Source organism: Typha latifolia, chromosome 12, assembly GCF_019914945.1.
Source record: "Typha latifolia isolate L0001 chromosome 12, TyphaL0001v2, whole genome shotgun sequence".
Classification (NCBI taxonomy): domain Eukaryota; kingdom Viridiplantae; phylum Streptophyta; class Magnoliopsida; order Poales; family Typhaceae; genus Typha; species Typha latifolia.
Genome location: NC_133097.1, coordinates 5483286 through 5504655, shown reverse-complemented (window position 1 = coordinate 5504655; position 21370 = coordinate 5483286). Strand labels below are relative to the sequence as shown.

At 33.0% G+C, this 21370-nt stretch overlaps 2 protein-coding genes across 2 annotated transcripts in view; one reads left to right on the top strand and one right to left on the bottom strand.

Annotated features, from left to right (window-relative positions):
* Nucleotides 1-2857: 2857 nt before the first annotated feature.
* Nucleotides 2858-5295, top strand: LOC140798969 (receptor-like cytosolic serine/threonine-protein kinase RBK2). The gene is made up of 7 exons (XM_073153061.1): nucleotides 2858-3098; nucleotides 3709-3960; nucleotides 4042-4196; nucleotides 4464-4543; nucleotides 4646-4781; nucleotides 4867-5016; nucleotides 5125-5295. The coding sequence occupies exons 1-7, from the start codon at nucleotides 2858-2860 to the stop codon at nucleotides 5293-5295; spliced, it is 1185 nt and encodes a 394-aa protein (XP_073009162.1).
* Nucleotides 5296-9907: 4612 nt separating this feature from the next.
* LOC140798916 (nuclear pore complex protein NUP107) overlaps nucleotides 9908-21370 on the bottom strand; it is a 51922-nt gene continuing 40459 nt past the window's right edge. The window contains exons 15-25 of the mRNA XM_073153003.1: nucleotides 19994-20116; nucleotides 18380-18478; nucleotides 18102-18293; nucleotides 17747-17921; nucleotides 17490-17646; nucleotides 16390-16592; nucleotides 14682-14823; nucleotides 14443-14603; nucleotides 14194-14304; nucleotides 13964-14063; nucleotides 9908-10312 (exon numbers count right to left, since the gene is read on the bottom strand). Coding sequence (XP_073009104.1) covers nucleotides 13983-14063; nucleotides 14194-14304; nucleotides 14443-14603; nucleotides 14682-14823; nucleotides 16390-16592; nucleotides 17490-17646; nucleotides 17747-17921; nucleotides 18102-18293; nucleotides 18380-18478; nucleotides 19994-20116 — 1444 coding nt within the window. The 3' untranslated portion in view covers nucleotides 9908-10312; nucleotides 13964-13982. The remainder of the gene's footprint in view (nucleotides 10313-13963; nucleotides 14064-14193; nucleotides 14305-14442; nucleotides 14604-14681; nucleotides 14824-16389; nucleotides 16593-17489; nucleotides 17647-17746; nucleotides 17922-18101; nucleotides 18294-18379; nucleotides 18479-19993; nucleotides 20117-21370) is intronic.

The window sequence follows — 21370 nt, the reverse complement described above, 5'->3', positions numbered from 1 at the left end:
CTTACAAACTTGCTTTACTAGTGGATTTAGAAAGTGCAATCAATGTTTTGTGTACATTACATGAGTCTTACTGACCGAGCTTGTGTTGGCTACATGCTTGACCTAGTCATGGACATGGATGAGCCTATAACAATTTGAGTCTGATCTATCTAGATGCCAAGTCTAATGTGAGGGTTGGTTGACAACTAAGGTGCTGATCAAGTGGAGTGGACGACTAGTCGGCGAGGCGACTTGGATGACCGAGCCAGATTTCATGGGTAAGTTCATCGAATTCTCACTTTGAAGTCAAGATGAATGGAAGCATGGTGGGATTGTTATAGTCTACTCAAGTTCGTCGATCTATTGAGTCAATTATTTTGTTTATTGTATTTAGTTTGGTCATTTGCTTATTGTATTAGCTTGAGTCCCATATACGGTTCGATCTTCGATCTAAACCTATTTATACTTATTGTTGGTTGGGTCCTAGCCAAGTTGACTAGATGGTCTAGTAGAGCTAGCCTTCTATATATGTTATAGAGTGCATCCAAGTTATATAAGTTTAAAATAAGTCTACTCTTTTCTCTCTCTCCTCCCTTTTTGTCAACCAAACCCTAACCCCACCCATCCCTACCTCACGCATGGCCACCTCCTAGTTGAGCATTGCCACTAAACCAAGAGCACCCAACCCTGGTGCACTTGGCCTCCTTCCTCCCTTCCATCCTAATCTCTGTCGTACTTATCTCAACCCTCCATCATCATCCCCATGGCTAGAATCACCGGCCACAAGCGAACTCGCATCACGACCCTAGTTGAAAGCCGTAGATACCTACCTAACCCAAGCTGAGCCCATTATCACCTTGCTTTCGGTCTTGCCTAGTTCGAGCTCGGTTACTCCCTAACCTAGGGCTTTAGCAATTTCTTTCTTATCCCCCCATTTTGTCCCAACAATCAAACAAAGTCTTAATTAATTTATAAAATAGAAAATAATAAATTAGCTTTATTAAGACTATGGACTAATTCATACCCTCCATTTTTTGGATAAGAAAATTTTGCATTTACTTATATAGATGGCAAGAAATTATAGATAAAAGGGAAATTGTAGCATAATTGCAATTGCACGCAGTTTAATAAACTCTTATAACTTTTATCGTTTAGTACGAATATATAAACTAACATTATTCAATCTATAGCACATTTGAAACATATGTAGGAAAAATGGGAGTAAATAAATTATAGTTCATCCCAAATAGTTTGGTTTGATTTTAATTTACCCTTATGTACTTTGAATATAAGCAACTAACCCTTTGTGTAAACTTGCAGCTGTTAACAGGGATGTGAAAATATTTAGTTATTCCTATAGAAATGCAGTTTGATTTAATAATGGCAGGAGTAGGGATGAAAACGGATCGGATAGTGCTCAACTCACATCTGGATTCATATTTTGGGTCCGGATACTAATATTGAACAAATTACTAAATTTAAAATCATATCCTAACTAAATGAATACAGATAATTTTAGAATAGATGATCTGATTTTAAACGGATGCAGATCAAATTTTAAATTAATTATGACATTTTTTTGGAAGACAATTAACACAAAATATTAAAATTTTCATTTTTTTTCGCATGTCAAATACATATAAATTTAGTAAAATCAATCTTATAAACAATAGAGAACATATTATTAGTAATAATTTTAATATTCATCATTTAAATAAGTAAACAAAAAAACTATAAATTGTTCAAAAAATAATGCAGATAAATGGATATCCGTATCCATATCTGAAAAATTAATCTGACCCATATCCGTACTCGTATTTGAGTTTTTTACTTATATTTGAATCCGTATCTAAGTTGGATAGAAATTTTTTATTCGATTCCGATTTAAATCGGGTCGAATAATGAATCAGGTCAAAGTTAATCAAACCCATTTTTACTGCTACATAGGAGTGAGTAATATAAGAATGTAAGTTGAAATCGGCCAATGCACTCGGTAAGTCAAAATTTGCCGAAAGATTAAATACAAATTAGTATATAAAATTAGAAATTGCACACAAAAAAAAAACGCGCCAAAAAAGGTATGAATGTTCCATTTTCCATTTGCTCCTTAGCTTGGGTCTTGGGATAAGATCTCATAAAAATATCCAATTTCTCGTTATTAAGGAATAAATTTTTAGAGTAATAATTGGTAAACGGAATAAAATTCTTACATTATAGCAGAATAAGGCAATAAATATCAATCATCTCCGGACTATAATCTTCCAAGATATCATTCCTTTCCTTTTCATGAGCAGAAACTTTAATAATGGAAGACAAGCTCGGATCTAATGGCTTTCAACTCAAAGGTAAATGTTTTAGCATTAAGAAACTTTGGAATTTTCCAGTGGTTGTTCATCTTCTTCTTCAATGCTCATCTTCTTCTTCATTTAATCACATTGATATCTTCAGGTAATTCAGATAGAAATAACAAGAAAGATAGCAAATACTCTGCTTCGTTCATCTGTTTCTTCTCAACGTTTGTCAAACGATCTTCTTTTCTTTTTCTGGTTTTGTGTATAAATTCACATCTACATTTGTTCTTGCATATATATGCATGAAAACCTTAGTTTTTGTATGAATAATTGATCCATTCTTTTATTTTTCATGCATACCAATCTAATTACAACAAAGAGACTTTTTTAGAGGAGTATACATGCAAGTACCAAATTTGGGTAGGCTAACTGTGAATGTATATACAAATGAGCCTTTGTTTTGTTCATTAATATCCATTAACCTCTTCATATCAATGCACAGACTATAGACAAGTGTTTGTGGAATCCACCCCTCGAAGAATTATCGGAAACTTTGTTTGGTGATCGCATTATATACTGTGGCCCAAATGGCTAGATGCAAGTCTTCTATATGTAGAGGATTCCTTTGTCTGTGGACGTCGAAGTCTAAGAGGTGCTTGTCAGGCTTTCCGCTATTTGGGGTCCCAAAGATCACCGGAGGGAAGTGGAAGGGAAGCAAGAGTTGTCGAGAGAGCCATGTTTTGAGATTGGACTCGACGAGCGAGTCTGTGAGTTTGAAGAATTTTACATTGTTAGAGCTTCAAAATGCTACAAATAACTTTAGCCCAGGTTAGTTCTCATCTTGTTTTAAGTTGTTCAAATTCAAGTTCATTTCTAAGGAACTATGAACTTAGGAGATCTCTAAAAGGAACTATAATTAGTAGTCAGACATATTACATTACATTTCATGACCTTAGTCTAGAATGAAGTTGCGAGAAGTAACTTAAATTTATCATATTAAGTTATCATCCTAATCTTGATATGTTGAGCTTTGAAGTTGGAGGTTAACTCAGAGAAGTTCCTTCTTGCCTGCCATGAATTTGGCAGATGATTTGTTTGTCTCAAGTTTTCAGCTGGTTGAAAATTTCTGCATAAAATCTTCAACAGATCTTTAAGAACTGAGACTTGAGAGAGTTAACTCAATAATCCTTTTTGTTTAATTTGGCTAGTCTTAGATGCTCATGATGATGATGGAAACTCTAGCCTCCTCAATTTTGCACATTGATTCCATATGATGTGAAATTTAGTGGATACTGGAAAGAAAGTTTCCTCTATGATTCATCATCATTCATTAATTTGTGATGCATACCAAGTTACCAACAAACAAGATATCGAAAAGGATAATTTTGCAATAGATGATTCAGTTTCTGAAATTATCCATTCTTCTTATGTTTTACAGATAACATCATTGGGAGAGGTGGATATGCTGAGGTTTACAAAGGATATTTACCAGATGGTCAACCTGTAGCTGTTAAGAAACTTACCAGAGGAAGATCAGACGAAATAGGCGAAAAATTCTTATCTGAATTGGGAACTATTGTACATGTGAATCATCCAAATACTGTGAAATTAGTTGGAGTTTGTGTTGAAGGAGGGATGCATCTTGTTCTGGAGTTGTTACCAAATGGAAGCTTATCTACCTTACTTCATGGTAACACTGTCACATTAACATCTTCAGACCAACTTTTTTATTGTAATCTTAGTATCTCTTAATCTTTTTCAACTCTTTAAGGTTCAAAGGTGAAGCTGTGTTGGGATATCAGATACAAGGTTGCTGTAGGGATAGCTAAAGGCCTCGAATATCTTCACGAGAGGTGTCCAAGGCGAATTATTCATCGAGATATTAAGTCAGGAAATATACTACTTGGAGAGGATTTTGAGCCTCAGGTAGCACTGCAATGAATCAATTTTGTTTAGATGACACATGCCAAAGAAATTTCTTCCTGTTGTCTCTCATTGAAGTTCTGATAAACTCAGCAAATTCATACTTACATGAAATATTTACACCGTTAAATACATTGCCAATAATGCTTCTCTACAAATATTTTCTTTGATTGACTGCAAATATCTTACTAGTCAAAATGCATCTGACTTGAAGCACAATTAGCCTTTTAACTAGACAAAAATGAATGTAAACTTGTACTGCTGATCCAGATTTGTGATTTTGGACTTGCTAAGTGGCTACCAGAGAAGCAAACTCACCACACAGTATCAATCTTTGAAGGCACATTTGGGTCTGTGACTGCTATCTTTCATTCTTACTTGCGTAGTTGAGATTAGGAACTCAGTTTGAAGTTTATAATTATCTAGATTTCACCATTGCTTTTGTTAAACAGTTATCTTGCTCCCGAGTACTGCACACATGGCATAGTTAATGAGAAAATCGATATCTACGCTTTCGGGGTCATTCTACTAGAACTCATCACGGGACGTAAAGCATTAGATTATTCGAAACTAAGCCTAGTAATGTGGGTAAGTTTTCTCCGTTTTCTTCGCTCAATTTTTCTTCGGTTGGATCAAATGAAAAGTATGACACTGATCATTTTCATGTTTTCAGGCAAAGCCTTTTCTTGACAAGAATAATATTGTGGAGCTTATTGATCCTTGCCTTGGTGATGCTTATGACTTCAGGCAAGTGAAATGTGTTGCTGATACAGCTCGATTGTGCATCTTGCACTCGTCGGTTTTACGACCTAGCATTAGTCAGGCATGATCCTAGCCCTAACGACGAGTCCATGATAACTGGCAATTTACCGAATATGAAGTGAATAAGTATCATGACATGAATTGGGGGAATTGGTTTTTATCTTTGCAGGTACTAAAGGCATTAATAGGCGAGGAAGATCAACCGGGGTCTCCGATAGTAATCCGCAAGTCAGTTATCCGCAGGACTTATTCAGAGGAGTTCTTTGATGTGGAGGAATGCAATACAACAAAGCATCTGAGTGATCTTAGACGGCACAAACAGCTAGCTTTCGACTTTTAAAGCTTTAGAAATCAAGTTGCATAGCCATTTATCAGTGTCTAGATTTTAGAATAGACAATCTCCTGTAGAAGCATTTGTACATAGAACAAGTCTGATGTTATCAATGACAGTTAGAAAGTAGAAACATAGTTATGCTAGTTATAATTAGATGTATACCTGTGCTTTGTTAATAGATTTTAAAAAGAAAGTTTCTTAAACTGAAACTGTTTCAAGCTCAAGTTTATCAAGTTTATATTGCTTTTGGCTTAAATGTCATTGTATTACTAATTCAATATACATTTACATATCCTTGGGAATTATCGAAGAAACATGATCAAACCAACCTCTATTGAAGCCAAATAGAATCTCTTTCTGAAATAGTGATTTTATTCAACAAGAAAGAATGGCAAACTTGGAGAGCATTTTTTGGTAATTTTTAACAAATACTTGCGTAAATAAATTTGAAACTCACTTATTTGAATATAGAGCGCTTCTTTTGTACCGTAGAGCTAATTATTTATTAGTCGGCTTGATAAATATATAATGGTTAAGATCCTCAAGGATATAATAGGAATGAAAGATATTATCGGGTTCGGTAGGTAATTATTATTTTTTAAATATGTTACCTTGCATATTATTTTTTGACAATTATATTATCTTAATATTTTATCAAGTAAAAGACATATATATCCTTAACTGAGAGTAATGCATATATATATCAAAATAAGGGTAGTGATGTCTTTTATAATTAACTTGATGAAAATTTAATTACATTTTATCTCTTTGATTATTTTTTATTATTTAGATATATCTCTCATTAGTTTAAGATTGATTTAAATTAAATTTTAACAGAAAGAGATAGAGAATCATATTTAAATTGAAGTTTATCTCCAAAGAATCAAATGATATCTTATATAATTAAGGCATAATCATATTTAAGAGAAAAGTCTTAAAAGAAGAAAATAACGTATAATTAAGAAGTTAGGCACACGTAATTAAATCTTCTTAACTAATATACTATTTTTTTTATATAATGTGGTTTTAGAACTGGTACTAGATATGAAAACTAACTATTATAGTCGTTGGATTAAGATTATAATTTTTAAATGGGTATTGAAACATTTGCCTTGAATATATTGTTTGGTTTGGAGACTTACCTTGGTCAATAACTTTTATCACCATTCACCAAGTACTTTTATCTTAACCCCTGGTTTTTCTATAATTGAGAACTCTATGGATGAATTCCAGCCTTTTTCTTGTTGACAACTATATAACCTTGAATAAATATTGTCTTAGATGTGCTTTATTCTAGCTCACAACAATTCATAGGATGGAAAAAGAAGATTTTCCATGGCATGGATTGAAAAATTCAAGTACATATCACATCATTTGGGCACCTTAATCAATTTGGAACTGGTGCTTCAATTCAAGTTTCTTTACATGTTAGCTCTAGCAACAAAAGATAAGGATTTCCTTATGGTGAACAGTTTAGGATGCAATGCTTGACGAATGGAAACCAATTTATGCAAAGATCTATTGAAATACAATGGAAAATTTGTACCAAAAACATAGTATTTTTTATTTTGTCACTTAGGTCCGTTTTTAATTTCCTTTGCAAATAAGACATTTTGCATATATATTTTTTTCCCTACCATTTAGTGCTTTATTAAGTATTATGTGACACTATAAGAATAGAGAGAAAAATTAGACATATTTTGTTGTCCTTTTCTTTTTCTTTCATTTCTCACTTTTTCTTATTTTTGATACATGTCTCTCATATACTAAGAAAAGTTACTATACTTTTCATCTACCTTTTCTTCTATCTCTCATTTCTACACCATCTTTTTTGTCTACTACTTATTCCGCTTGAAATAATAAGGAAAATGCTACCGTATGTGTTGTGTTTAATATGTCTTTTCTTAGGTTATTCATCTAAGCCATTTTCTATAAATTTATAATCCACTCTCATAATGTTTTATTCTTTCGCTTCATTGCTATTATCCTATTTTTGTAAATAGACAGGATATTAAATCTTAATTATATATGAAAATTTTCCCCAATTGAAAGAGCTTAAAGAACGAAAAACTATAATCATTTCTTACACCGTATGATTTCGCAATAGGTACCACTACACTTATATCTCCATCAATTTTACTTTAGCTACGTATCTATTTGTGTTAATTAGAAAGATGATTATTCACAATATGTGTCTCCACTAATAAATGTACTTATCAAATTCTAACAGTTATAAATAATTTTATGTAATTATGTTACTAAGTTATTATGTCGTTGATATCTTTTGTGTATTTATCACTAGGTAGAGAAGTATTTAATATTTTTTAATACACAATTTTGACTTGTTTGCAGTCCTATCGTTGAATTTGGACACATGATGCTAGATCCCATCGGTCAATATTCTTATGGAGACATTGAGTTATTCGATATAATGTGCCTTTAAAATGAATAATTTGAAAAAGTATATATAATAGTTAAATGTCTAAAAGTACTATGCTAAAAAATTTTACATGACAAATAAAATTATAGTAGAGCGGTCGGCTGTTAACTGACTTGGTCATAGGTTCGAATCCTACTTGGGGAAATTGGATTAATTCTGAATTAAAGAATGAAAAATTGAATTAAAGGGCTCGCTTTGACCATTAGGAGTAATCTAGTACATTTAGAAAAATCAGTTACATATCGAGCTCCTAAATTGGTCAACTTCAGTTATCATTTTTAGCCTCAATTACAAAAATAGTGTGATTCTTAGCTATATTTTTTTAGATCAGTATAAGTTTATGATGATGATGCAATAACTCTAAAGTTGTAGAGAAAAATAAATAGTTTATACTAATCGTGATACTAATTACCTGAAACTATTGAAAGATTTATCTTGCGCTATTGCCGAGGAGCCATAAGATCAAACAAAAATGGTGAAAAATGGTGTAGAAGAGAAGGGGAGAATAATGATGAACAAGAAATAGTTGAATGTATACGTTAAAGTTTGATGTATAAGAATGAAAGGGCAATACTAGAGAAGAAGAGAAAAGGACAAAGGGTTTGATGCGTGAGACAGAAAGCTAGGGTTGATGGTGATAAAAGAAAATACAGAACAAAGATGAAGAATGGGGTTTTGAGCAGGTAGAGATTTAATTAAATGGTTATGAAAAGGATAAATTATGTATTATGATTAAAGGAGGCCCAAAAATGTAACTCGAAAATAGAGAAACCCATATTACAATATGAAAACTGAGGGAATTTTTTGGTGCAAATTGCCTCAATAATTTCACAGTACATCAGGGGTTATCCATTAAGTGCTTATATCTAATAGTCTTAAATTTTTTTTCCAAAAATTAAATAAGTAAATAGCATTTGACTTTTAAAACATTTTATTAAAAAAAGAATTTGCATATAACACTTTACCTTTTTAACAAAATTGTGGTTTACACCTACATTTTTACTATTTACAAATTAAGCCTTATGATTTACCAAATATATATACAGAAAACACTTTATATTAAATTTGAACTAATACCGTCAGAATATTTCGTTAAATAGAAATTTTATTTCTAAAATAACTAAAATGCCCTTATTTTTAAAATAACTAAAACACCCTTAATGATTTGGTTGAGAGTATTTTTATAATTACTTAGTATAGTTAACTTAACCCAGATGTTTAATTAAGTTTAACTAACATATCTAACACCAGAACATTTTCTATAGTGAAAATGCATAGTGTAGACTATAATTTTATTAAAAGATAGGATATTATATATAAATTTTCCTATTAATAATCAAGTTGGATAGCCATTTATTGGGAGCGTTTACAATAAAAAGCTTTAAATTTTCAAAATAATAAGATTAGATATCTCCTATATAAATGGGCATTTTATTATAAGATATATACAACTAGTATAAAAATGAATGCACTAATTCCAAGAGCCCAATTTTACTATTACCAAACAATAAAACATTTTTTTATTCAAATATCCCCATAATTAGTATCTAGATTTAGAATTGACAATCTAACCTTTGATAATATACTCCCTGAGACTTATCAAGGAGAATTTGATTAAACCTACCCTTTTTATTTAACTCACCTGGATGTTTACCTGAATTTGAGAAGATTAAACAAGCTCGACCTGTTATAAACTGCAAGCTGAGCTTAATATGGAGAGTCCATCAATATTAAGTTATAGGTTTATTAAATTTCTAGATGGCACCCTGAATTATTTTTAATTTAACCCCTCATTCTTCTACAATATTAGAAAAGATCTAACGAGGACTCCACTGATGCATTCAAACCGTATGCTACTATATCACCTAGAGTACAATAGATGCGCTTTAATCTAGCTCACAATTCACAGGAGGGAAAGAGCAGTTCTTCTATGACATGGGTTGACATGTTTGAGTATAAATCACATCATTTGCGTACCTTAATCAACTCATAAAAAGGTGCCTCAATTCAAGTCAATTCCCATGTCAATATGTCAATTCTTGCAAAAGAAAACAAGGCTTTCCTGGTGCTGTACTCTCGAGGATATTGTAATGGTAACAATAAACCTGTTTAAGATATTTCCAAGTCAATTCTTAAACACGACTTTAAGCTCGTATAGGAGAAATATTTGAGAATTAGTGGCAATAAGAATATGTAGTTTCAAATTGATATATTCAAAAGTTTCAAGTCTCATCTACAGAAAGAAGAACGAAAAGTACTCTATTTAGGATGTCATAGCAGCCACACAATATTTAAATAGCAATCGCCTAAGTTAATATTAGCATGCCTTCTACATACAACATGAGATGTGACAACTTTTATACAAAGTAATTTGAACAATCTATCTAGCAGAAAAAAGAGATGTCCATGAACACATTAATACTGCAACAAAGCTTCCATGGCTGGAAAAGAGAGACCTCCAGCACATCCTTTTCATCCTTTCTGCTAAATTTCCTGCCTACTCGGCTCCAAAGCTCCCATTTAATATTGAACATTAATAAGCTCCATCATAGGAGATACAGGAGCCCATCAGAAAGTGTTAACCTGTGATTCAGGGATAAAAAGGGATAAGAGATTTATAGTTTTCTTGTCAGCAAATAAAATTAATATCAGATAATTCTGATCAAGATTGTCCCAACAAAGAGGAAGACACTGTCCTCTACAGGCAATGTGCAATTACACTTATTACACTTCTCACCTATCGATGCGAATATAAAACTGCTTTTGATACTATTTTGCCATTTTTAGACAAGATACAACAAGCTGTTACTCCCAACTACCTGGGCTCGGTTATATGGATCCTATGTTTCCATAGAGTTCTATTATATGTAAGATCCTACATTGAATCAGGCTGTTATTATGGCTTTTTGCTACGAATGTTAATTTTGGTCTTCCTATTATATAGAAGTTGTATTTTTGTAATGTTCTAACTTGTCGCAACTAATGCAGGAATTAGAAATGTGACCTTGGGATACAAGATATCATCAGAATAGCAGGAAAACATGACATTCAAGTGGGTGGGTCAACATTGAGCTTTCCAGCATTCTCAAGCAACTATATTGGTAATTATGCTTCTTAGTGAAGAGTCCCATAATCTATCAAGCTGTTAAAGTTTGCTAGGATTTCATCAGGATTGTCAATTTCAATCTGGATCTAGAAATAGTTGCCTCGAAAGCATTCTTGAAGTACCAAGACATTCACAAACTTAAAAGCCCGGCTAAGTAAAAAAGGCATCCAACAGGCATGCTTCTATGGAGTCATAGCAAGTATTTTTATATGATAAATATCCAATAAAGACATGAAATTCACATAGAGGCATCTATAATAGTATCCGTGCTATATACAACTGGATACTGTAAACAAAATAGAGACATGAAATTCACATAAAATAATCAACAGGCTTCTAGGTGGTTTAACTAATCTAGAGTATACCTCACTCCTTCCTTTTCATGCATAGCGAGTATTGCTATGTCAAGGAAAAATATTAGCAATAAAAATAACGATCATGATATAAAGCTGATTGGAATAAATCAGAACTATGAATTGATTCTGCAAAATAACACAACACCTAAAGGTCAACATTGATCTTTATATCTTGCATGTATTGCTTGAAATATATATATTTATAGATTAAAATATGGAATATTTTCCCATGGATGTGTAAATTCATTCAAGGAGTGATACATAATAGGGGCTAAATACCATTTTAATTACTAATAAAAGGAATCTGCCTAGAAAATACTCTGCTCATTTAATTTGCGTTCTGAGAATAATATCCACATTTGAATTTTACTTATTTTACTAACCCATAATATCAGTGAAAATAAGCATCAGCAAGTATTTGTTGGTGAGATCCCACAACCCAAAACTCATGTTAGGCATTGAAAATCAACAAGGACAAATGCACAAAAAAGGACAAAAAATCATTTTGTCTATATTTGAGAAACCATCCCAACTAATAGCATTTAGCGTCCAAAGATAATATCTTGAAAAGACTAATCAAAGAAATAATATTATAGTATCTCAAACCTGTATCTGGTTAAAGAATACAGATTAACAGCTCAAATTAAGAAATGAAGATATCTATATTTTCTGATAAGTCCCAATTTTAGATGTTCTTTCAAACATGAATGAGTACAGCATATTCCTTGATATATTTCTACAGTGTTTTGGGAAGAGGCCAAGGTGGCTTGGCTTGATGGGGTGGAGAACTGGCAGCCCCACAAAAGGGAATAGGCAGCTGTCGGGCCGACAAGATGGCCTGGGTGGGTCGGGCGGCCTGCTTTGGCAGAACAGTGGGTCAGGTTGAATTGGGCTAATGGGTCAAAAAACGAGTTTGAGAATTAAACAATTTAAGAGAAAAACACCCAATCCAAAACCCAATATACTTCCCTCTTCATGGAGATTTGAGCCCTAATAGAGCGTCTCCTATCTCAAGCGAAACCGAGAGGCAACATGCAGGCAATATGCAGGCAACATGCAGCACAAGTTAGTGGTGGAAAAGGTCACTGCCTTATTCGCTCTCTCTAACATGTTGGGCTGGCGCTCACTTTTTTCTCTCCCTCACCAGCTTGTAAAGGTAGGCCATGTGCTCTATCATGTGCTCAACTAAAGATTTTGAACTTAAAAGAATTGAGCTATACTGTATACAGTATAAACATTTGGGCCTTTCAAAAATTTATTTTTTTAAGATGCATTAATAAAATATATACACACACACACACACACACACACACACACACACACACACACACACACACACACAATTATACACATATCCGTGAATTGTGATCTTTTGTTGTTATGATTGCAAATTGTACTATTTAAATTTTTATATATGTTAATTAGTATTATTATATATCATATATAATTATGTTTTATTTGCTTTATATATTGAAAATGCTAAACCATCTCAGTGCTCACTTTCCACTTTGGCGCCATGCGATGGGATGACCGCCTGCGTACCACGGCCATTTTCAAAATATTTCATTTCTCTGTTAATACAAATTGGAGTTTCTGTATATAACATTACTATGATATTTCTGCATTTAATATAAGCAACTATAATATTTCCTTAGGCTCAAATGAGCACCAAAACCTCATGTTAGACATTGAAAACCAACAAGGATAAATTAAGAAAAGAAAGAAAATAACAGTGTTTGACCAAACTAAACCTCCCAAATATTTATTTTACATGCCTAGTACATTTCAAAATTTAAATACAAGATTATGTGTGTATAGAAAAACCGCTGGATCATCAAAGCATATAGAAATTTCAAATGTTACAAACAAAAATGCCAAGTCTGAGTAAAAAGTTTTTATATAAGTTGTTGATTCTGTAAAGAACTTATGTTTGGAAGTTGTTGAAATGGAAAACGATTTATATAGAAATTTCTCCCGAGATTTGGCATTCTTTAGAAGATTTGATTTTTCCATATAAGTACCTTATCCAATCAGTGACTAATACCTAGAAGTCACTAACTAGGTCAGCGGTTTCCAAATACACAATCTTGTATTTAACTTTCACGATGAATTAGTCGTGTAAAAAATATTAGGGGCAAACTTAAATAGTCCAAAACTCAAAAAAAACAACCTAAACTATATAGATGTGAAAGAACATACATTTTATCTATATATTCTAAACTACCTTCATAATATAGCATTCCATATCCAAAGATATTATAGGCACATAAATAATACTGTAATATCTCATCTAATTGAAGCATACACATTAATAGATTGAAGTTAAGCAATGCAATAATTATTTATTCCTTTAAGTCTAATAAGAGTAACTTTAAAGATCTTTTGAAACATCCCCAACATTTTCCTAGACACATTCCTGAGGTAATTCAAAAATTGGAAAATTGTCTATGTTACTATTACCATCTTTTTATTAGGCACATTATGATGCATCACATTCTCAAAAAATGATAAGATAACTCTTTGATGTGATCCAACTTGAGAAAACATTGTGATTGCTATTGCTTCATAAGCATCAGAATTCCTATTCCCATTAGCCACAAAGGAAATGCCAAATATGCATCTTATTTTTCCAAAATGTTACATTTACCTTGAATATGCAAAATATGCAGAAATATTGATATGCAAAAGATAGCATGCAGAAATATTGATGTCATGAATGATAGGCAGCTTTCTTTGCATAACACAAGGAAAAAATTGTTTAAATGTATTTACCAAAGACCTTCAATTGTATTTATTCAGGATAATCAAGAGAAAGTTCTTCCTCAAACTCCATTTTACATAGTAAGCGATCTCTCTCAAACAATAAGAATTCCTGAAAAGAAAGGAACTTCATCAAGTTATTTTTGCTTCCTTAAATTCTTAGGAGATTAGAACACTAGAAACCAACAATTGTTAAGACCAATATATAGGGTGTGAAATATCATAAATCATCAAATACAAACCTCCAACTGGTGCTGACTAAACAATTGCAGCATTTCAGATGAAGCAACTAAATCCAATAGTTGATCACAATAATCTTGTGAATCACCAGCTTCAGAAAGGAAGACTGACACCTGCGACACATAACACCAGATACATAAGAGGAAAAGATCCATAGGAATTACAGTAATTTGAAATAAAAATCTAACAGCAAGGGCAGACGAATACAACGCAAAGGTCTGGACGGGATGTATTTAACCTTGCTAGAGTACCTGCATACAACGAAGGATAATTTCTGGTAGACAGCATCTTCGACAAAGCCCTTTAACAATGTAAGTAGCAGGGTTCCCCACAGAACCATTCTCATCTGAATACCAAGCATCTAGACGTGAAATATCCGTTGTCACTCCAGTTTGGAACCGATGGAGTTCACCTGTAATAAAGATTAAGTAGCAGTTCTACAAAATGGACAAATATGCATACCATTAGTAGGTTATGATACAAACAGTACCTTTAAAACCAGCTGCCATGACAGTGGCAAGAAGACCTCCATCATTAACTGCATAAAGCCCTAGCACATCATCTGTCATCGCTAAGCAACGGAGTACTACTTCAACACAATAATTATCTCTTGACGAAATGGCAACATTGACCTGTCCATGAAATAGTCACAAAGAAACAGGGTAACATACATCATCTTCCATCTTCCATCATCTCTTATTTACATGTATACTCTAAAATTAAATTTTACGTTTATTTCTTTAGAACCCTTGGTTTTTGCATGGGTACTAGTCAAACCTAACTAACCATTAAAATAGATCAATTTGATCCTAAAAAGACAAAGGTACCTTTTTTTTTTTTTCATAAATTCCTTTCAGTCAAGGATTTTTACGTGTTCTTATCTTGTAAGTATTAAAATTTTAAATTTATAGTTATAAAAAAATAACCTGAAGGGTATCCATGCAAAAATGGATTCTAAAAGATATACACACAAATTTTAAATTTAAAAGTGACGTCTTCAAAAGCAGTTTTGGCAGGTCACCTAGGAGGCAGAATTGGCATTTGCAGCCTATGGACCGTCCCGCATATGCCATGTGCAGCCTAGAGGGATGAACTCAATGGGCGGTTTTTGGCAACATATATGCATTTTATGGAGGCCATTTGGCAGTTTAGATATAGGCTAATAGGCATGCATTGTAGTTTTCTATTCAATTAAAACATGATGCTTCCAAATGTTATTTGTGTGTACATAATATAGATCTAGACATATTATTTAGTACGTTTATACATATACTAGTTTATTACTAACCAAATATTATATATAGTATATATAATATCTTTGTAATATTTTTAATATATTAAAATGTTAAGTTGCGTAGGACATACCACCTATGCATTATGCAGTGAGCTGGGCACTTTTGGAAACAATGTTTGAAATGATATACATACAAATAAGAAATTTTGGTGGGGTACAAGAAACTTCTATTTTTGTCTTTGATGTTCAGAATTCTACTTTTCACTTTCCCCAACTGAACAATAAAAAGTAAAAAACTCATAGTTCCAATTTCCTACTCTCTGTCTCGGCTACATAATAAGAAGTGATAATTTTTTTGTTAAAAGTAAGTTCCCTAGGGACTTCCACTTTCTAAAATCACTTCACCAACTGACAACAAAACATGCCCTAAGATAATTCATAAAAATTGAGCTTATCAAATTAAAAGAGCATAATCTACAATATCCTTCATTAATTTAACTCTTTATGAGTATAGAATTAATGGCTCTAACACAAATCATCATCTTCTCTTTACCATTTCAAATGCGTAAACCAATTAGGAAAATTTCTGCAAATCAGTAACTTGCAACATTGATGAGTTGCAAATGAAAAGCTACTGATGTTCAAAATTACAAATGGACAGTAAATAATGGAACTCCTAAAATTTTTTGAATTGTCCTGTGCAAAATTAGGAAAGTTCCATTTTATAGTGTATGAAAAGTAACATTCAGGCATGAACTATGGGCACCACAGTACCATTAATAATTTCTCTCAAAAGACTCTGAATGAAGTGACTATATGAAGAGTTCTATTTTTTAACTTGTTGGAGTGCAAACTGCACTTAAAATTCAAAGACTCACAATTGCCCAATAGAAAACAAGAGATTCAAAGATTCTGCAACTTTGCAACATAAGCACATAAATAACAGTGAGGGGTGAAAACTTACCATCAACTGGTGTTTTAACACATCTTCTTCACTGACTGCAGAGTAGAGCGCACTTGTTAAGGCAGTACATAAGGTCGCATCTGGGGCAACACATTCACCAGAAGGTAGGCGGAGCATTGCAGTAGCATGCAACTCAAGAAAATGATGCTCTGTGGAATCATATATAATATTCTGGGAGGAAACCAACCATGGATTTCCTTCTCCTAGAAAAGAAAAGGAGAATTAGAACTGCAGATAAATTAACCCTTACATTCACTAGATGACTAGAATAATAGGATGCACTATCAAAATAAAGCATCTAAAAGGAAAAAGAAAATTGAGAAGTGTCCCAATATTCTAGATAAGTGTGAAAAGTACAAGGCACTACTCAAGTGAAATGAATAACCATATATTTCCATGTCATCATGTCTTATACCATAACAATGCACTTAATAATGATAAGAACTAAGAAGAATTTACTGGAAAGAACTTTAAGGTCACTGAAATATAAATCCTAATATATATTTATAGCCCTAAATTTCAAGAAATTAGATGACCCAAAGAGTAGATCCAGCGGCAACACAGTATGTGTCAAACAGCACACCTTATACACAACATTGAAACATGCTCATGATATTATTGATAAGAATTTAATGGAACAGGCTTAATCTATCAAGGTTAACTTTAATGTAAGTAACATATCACTAATATGTCCTATAATTTTTCATTTTGTTTTTATCCCAGATATTATAATAAGTCACTCCTAATATATGTTTTCTCCAATAGTCCAATTTATTGAAAAGATTTTCCCTAAGTTCAGAATCACTTGTATGAGATGACCCACTAAAGGATCAATCCACTGAATAGATAGTCCCTAGGAGCATATCCCCAGAAGATGATATGCCTTGGACAGTCAAGAAAAGAGACATTACACATAATTCCTGGGGCATTAGAGTAAGATGCCATATTGGAGAATTGATTTGCATACTTCTAGCAAACACAATGTACCAAAGATGATGAAATGGAACAATTCTAATGAATTTGTAAAGCAGACTCAAATTAAAATAAAAAATAAAAGGAAAAAGTTCCATTGTACATAAGTACAACTGATATGACCTTACTTAGTAATAGTGACAAAGATGAACTTAATGTTTCTCTAGCAGCAGCGAAAGCTCTATCCTTCTCTTCTGATGATAGCTTAGCAGGAGGAACAACAGCATTTTCCATCTCAATTTTAAGCCAGTTCCGGTAGGTTGCATCACATGAATAATACTCTTGCTGCTTGTTGTGGAATATCAAGATTAACTAACTATGTTAAGAACCGGCAAACTTAAATATGACTGGTAAATAACAAGAATAAAAATGAATGAAAGCATACCCAGTCTTTAAACTCCTGCAAATTCTCAGATACCTCATTGTCCTCAGAGGAAAATAGAGTTTCTTTAGGCTGCTTCAAAGGTTCTGCTAGGAAGCCGAGTAATGTATGTGCTCCTACAGGCATTTTAGGAACTCTCCCTATAGATATTAAGGCAAACTCTCTGAACAGTATGTTGCTAATTCACAAAGGAAAAAAAAAGCAAATTAGAAGTATATAAGTAGAAAACAACATTATTACTTTGCAAACAAAGCATATAATATACTTTCTAAACTGACGAACTAGTAAGTAAATATGTATGATATATAAAAAAAGACTACAGGATGCCAAAATAAAGATCAACTAACAAATTTAGCACCTGTGCATCAATGCCCTCATGAGAAGCTTTGCACTTATAATTTGAGAATTGGGAATAGTAGATGGTGGTGTAAAGCAAAGCCACTGAATAGCCATGGCCTTCTGAAGAGATTGTAACCGATGCTGCTCTGCCACGTCAGATAACTTCCCATCGTATAGGTTAGTTTTAGTTTCCCGAGATCTTGAAAGAACTCTGCTTGAACAAGATGAAACTTCTAGTTTAAGTGTATGCTGTGTGTAAGCTAACCTAGTTTAAGTGTATGCTGTGTGTAAACTAACCTTTCAACAATATCCTCAAAACATGCCTTGGACTCATTTTCCAAAGCAAAAGGCAAGTACTCCACAGCCGTAAGGAACAGTTTGTGTTTAATATGTACGCTGTTATCATTAACAATATATGTATTCAGAGTATATCGAGCATAAAATAGGTCATACCCATAAAACAAATACAACAAATAATTGCAGGTCATTGAATAAAAAAGTCATGGACAAAAATAGCACAGATGTCTGATATTCTACTGTTCCAAAATCCAATTACCAAAAAATCGAGGATGGGCTTTCCAAGCTTTATTAATATGTGGTCATAGAGCTTTGATGATTGTACTACAAATGAGTGTTAGACATGAGGAAAAGGATAGGATAAAATATAAAGCAAATTATATGCATATCCCTGCGAATTAGATCTAGACAATAAAACACCAAGGATTTAGGTGTCCTGACACACTCATACCAGTAGCTAGTCAGTGCGGTACTGTGACACTATGCACCAACAAAGGAAATACAGCATCACCTATCAACTTGCCTTTAGGCAAAGATCGTAAATTTTCAGTTTCAGTAGCTTGTATGGCTTCCTTGTCAGAAGTTTCAGTTTCAGTTAGAAGAAGTCCAAAATAAAAAAGAAGGAAAATATAATAGCATAAAAATATATAAGGTTCTTTTTGCATGTATACCCTTCTACAATAACTTATTTCAAACTAATTAAGGGATTTCTTGTATCACTGATTTTAGTACAGTATAAAGGTGAAAAAAGGTATAACAGGGAGATTTAAACTCATATTATAATTGAGCAACGGAAGCAGAAAAGCTAGATTTAGATGACCAACATCAGCTATGAGTTTGCACAGCTAATCTAAGGCACCCAGAAGGTCACCTCTATCTAGCTGCTATATGGAAAAGTATAGGAATTTACTTTTCCTTAACTTATATATAAGAATGTGAATATATTTCAAAGACATTCATCTTGGACTGCCTACGATTTCGGATCTCACCAACTGCATATGTTTCAAAGGGATTCCTTAACTTAATAGACCAACATAATGCAATGCCCTTCGCAAAGGACATGGTAGTTAGGTCTTAATTGTGATAGTTGATAAATTCTCTTGTAGTTTTGTCTGCCTTGACTTATTCTGAAGCAGCAATAGCCCATTTTGAAGCCACTAATAATGGCTTGGCTCTTCGTTTGACCAGTAAAAAGATAAAGTGATGTTGGTGAAACTCCCTCTTGTTTCACCTTGCTCTAGGATCTGTCTCTCAGTTGGTGATGCTGTTGTTCTAAACCATCCTCTTTATTTTCGCACAAAGACTGCATACCAAACACACTAGCGCTATTTGGTGCTGCCAAGAGACAGCATAAGCTGGTGCATAATCTGGCATCTAGACTGCATTGTCGAACTTCAATATTTAAGGTTAGAAATATTTATAGAATATGTCACAGTAATGATTGAGTTGGTGCAACATCAATAATAGATACTGATCCCTATATGTGTTTTAAAAAAATAACAATTAAATTGCAAATTAGATAAAAGATACACAGATCAAGTCATAAAAGTAATGGTTTCAAAAATAACATTATCAGAACAAATAGAACATGTACAGATGGAATAGTAATATTACCTACTATTTAACCTAAGTTCCATCATTTCAACAAACAAGTCAATGCAAAGGTGGCGGGCAAGCTGAGAGGCATATACCCCAACCAATTCCTCATGCTGCTTAGAAAACAAAAACATCGCATACCTGAAATAACAAGCATCTATCATTCAAGGAATGTGATATCAATAGAAAAAGAAACAAGTACTTTTAGTTGTCAACTACCACAAAATTGCCATCTATATCAAAAAGGAGCCATCTATATCAAAAAGGAAGGATGTATAACAAAAGAGGGCCAAGAGTTTGCAAATAAAAGGTCTCACAAAATATTAAGTACCTAGAAAATTACACATTTCTCTGTTTCACATACATGGATGTTGTAAAGATTGATCACTGTATTATGCCTGGCAAAATTTGTATAATTGGAAAATATACATTACTCAAAGATACGAATCATGTCACAACAACAATAATGAGAATTATGGTTTCACAAATGAAATACAACAATTGATGCATTTATTACTTGTGCATGAGAGGATAAGAAAGAAATTACTGTTGAAAATAAAAGTTGACTTCAGAGGTTTAATCAAATACGATTTTGAGTATTTTCATGAGTTGGGAAAAACAATGAAAAATCAATTAGATGTAAACCAGCCACTGCTCAGTAAAATTTTCTTATTTTTCTGAACATTTTAAAGTTTTTTTGCAACTTTTGAAATTTGTAAATATTTTAAAATAGGCAAAAATAATGGAAACCTTGGCCAAACAAGAAGAAATAGCTGAAATTTCTCTGATTATCTCTTCATATCATGTGAGTAGTAAATCCTTTTAGTTACTTGTCTGATCGTGTTATAAATTTATGTAATTTAAAGGATATTTGGATATTTCTTAAGTTCTCTACAAACCTGAAAAGGCAGAACTCCTGTCCAAAATTCTGAAACTGATCTAAACTCCTAATGTTTCATTTTATCCTAACCAAAAACCAAAATTTCAAACCATTATGATAGCTTTTCTCTTGCCAAGTATGACAAAGAGATCATAGAGAATCTTATAATGTTGATAAGTCCTTATATTAGATAACATCTTCAATTCTGGCTGACCCCAATCCAAATCGGTGAAAAACAGATCCCAATCTCGACCCGATACTAACCTAATCTGTTTCAAGTGAGTTTTGGTCGTTTCTGCTGTCAAAGTCCTCCAACAAAGAGATGGTTAGACCTCATCTCTCTCTCTCTCTCATTGATATACCCCGGCGAAGTCGTCCAATGCCGATCCGTCAAAAATAGAAGTCTAACAAGCTTGAGCTAGAGAAGTAGAGAAGGCAGGGGAGGCCTCATCGAGCGCCAGCGGTGTTGACGTCGAACACCGGGCACAAAGACCGATTGAAGAAGAGAAGAGGGA

What these genes read in the sequence shown, in the direction of transcription:
- LOC140798969 (XM_073153061.1), top strand. Translation starts at nt 2,858, where the DNA reads ATGGCTAGATGCAAGTCTTCTATATGTAGAGGATTCCTTTGTCTGTGG. An exon ending in GAGAGGATTTTGAGCCTCAG is followed by an intron (nt 4,197 to 4,463) that starts GTAGCACTGCAA and finishes CTGCTGATCCAG; the next exon opens with ATTTGTGATTTTGGACTTGC. An exon ending in ATCTTTGAAGGCACATTTGG is followed by an intron (nt 4,544 to 4,645) that starts GTCTGTGACTGC and finishes TTTGTTAAACAG; the next exon opens with TTATCTTGCTCCCGAGTACT.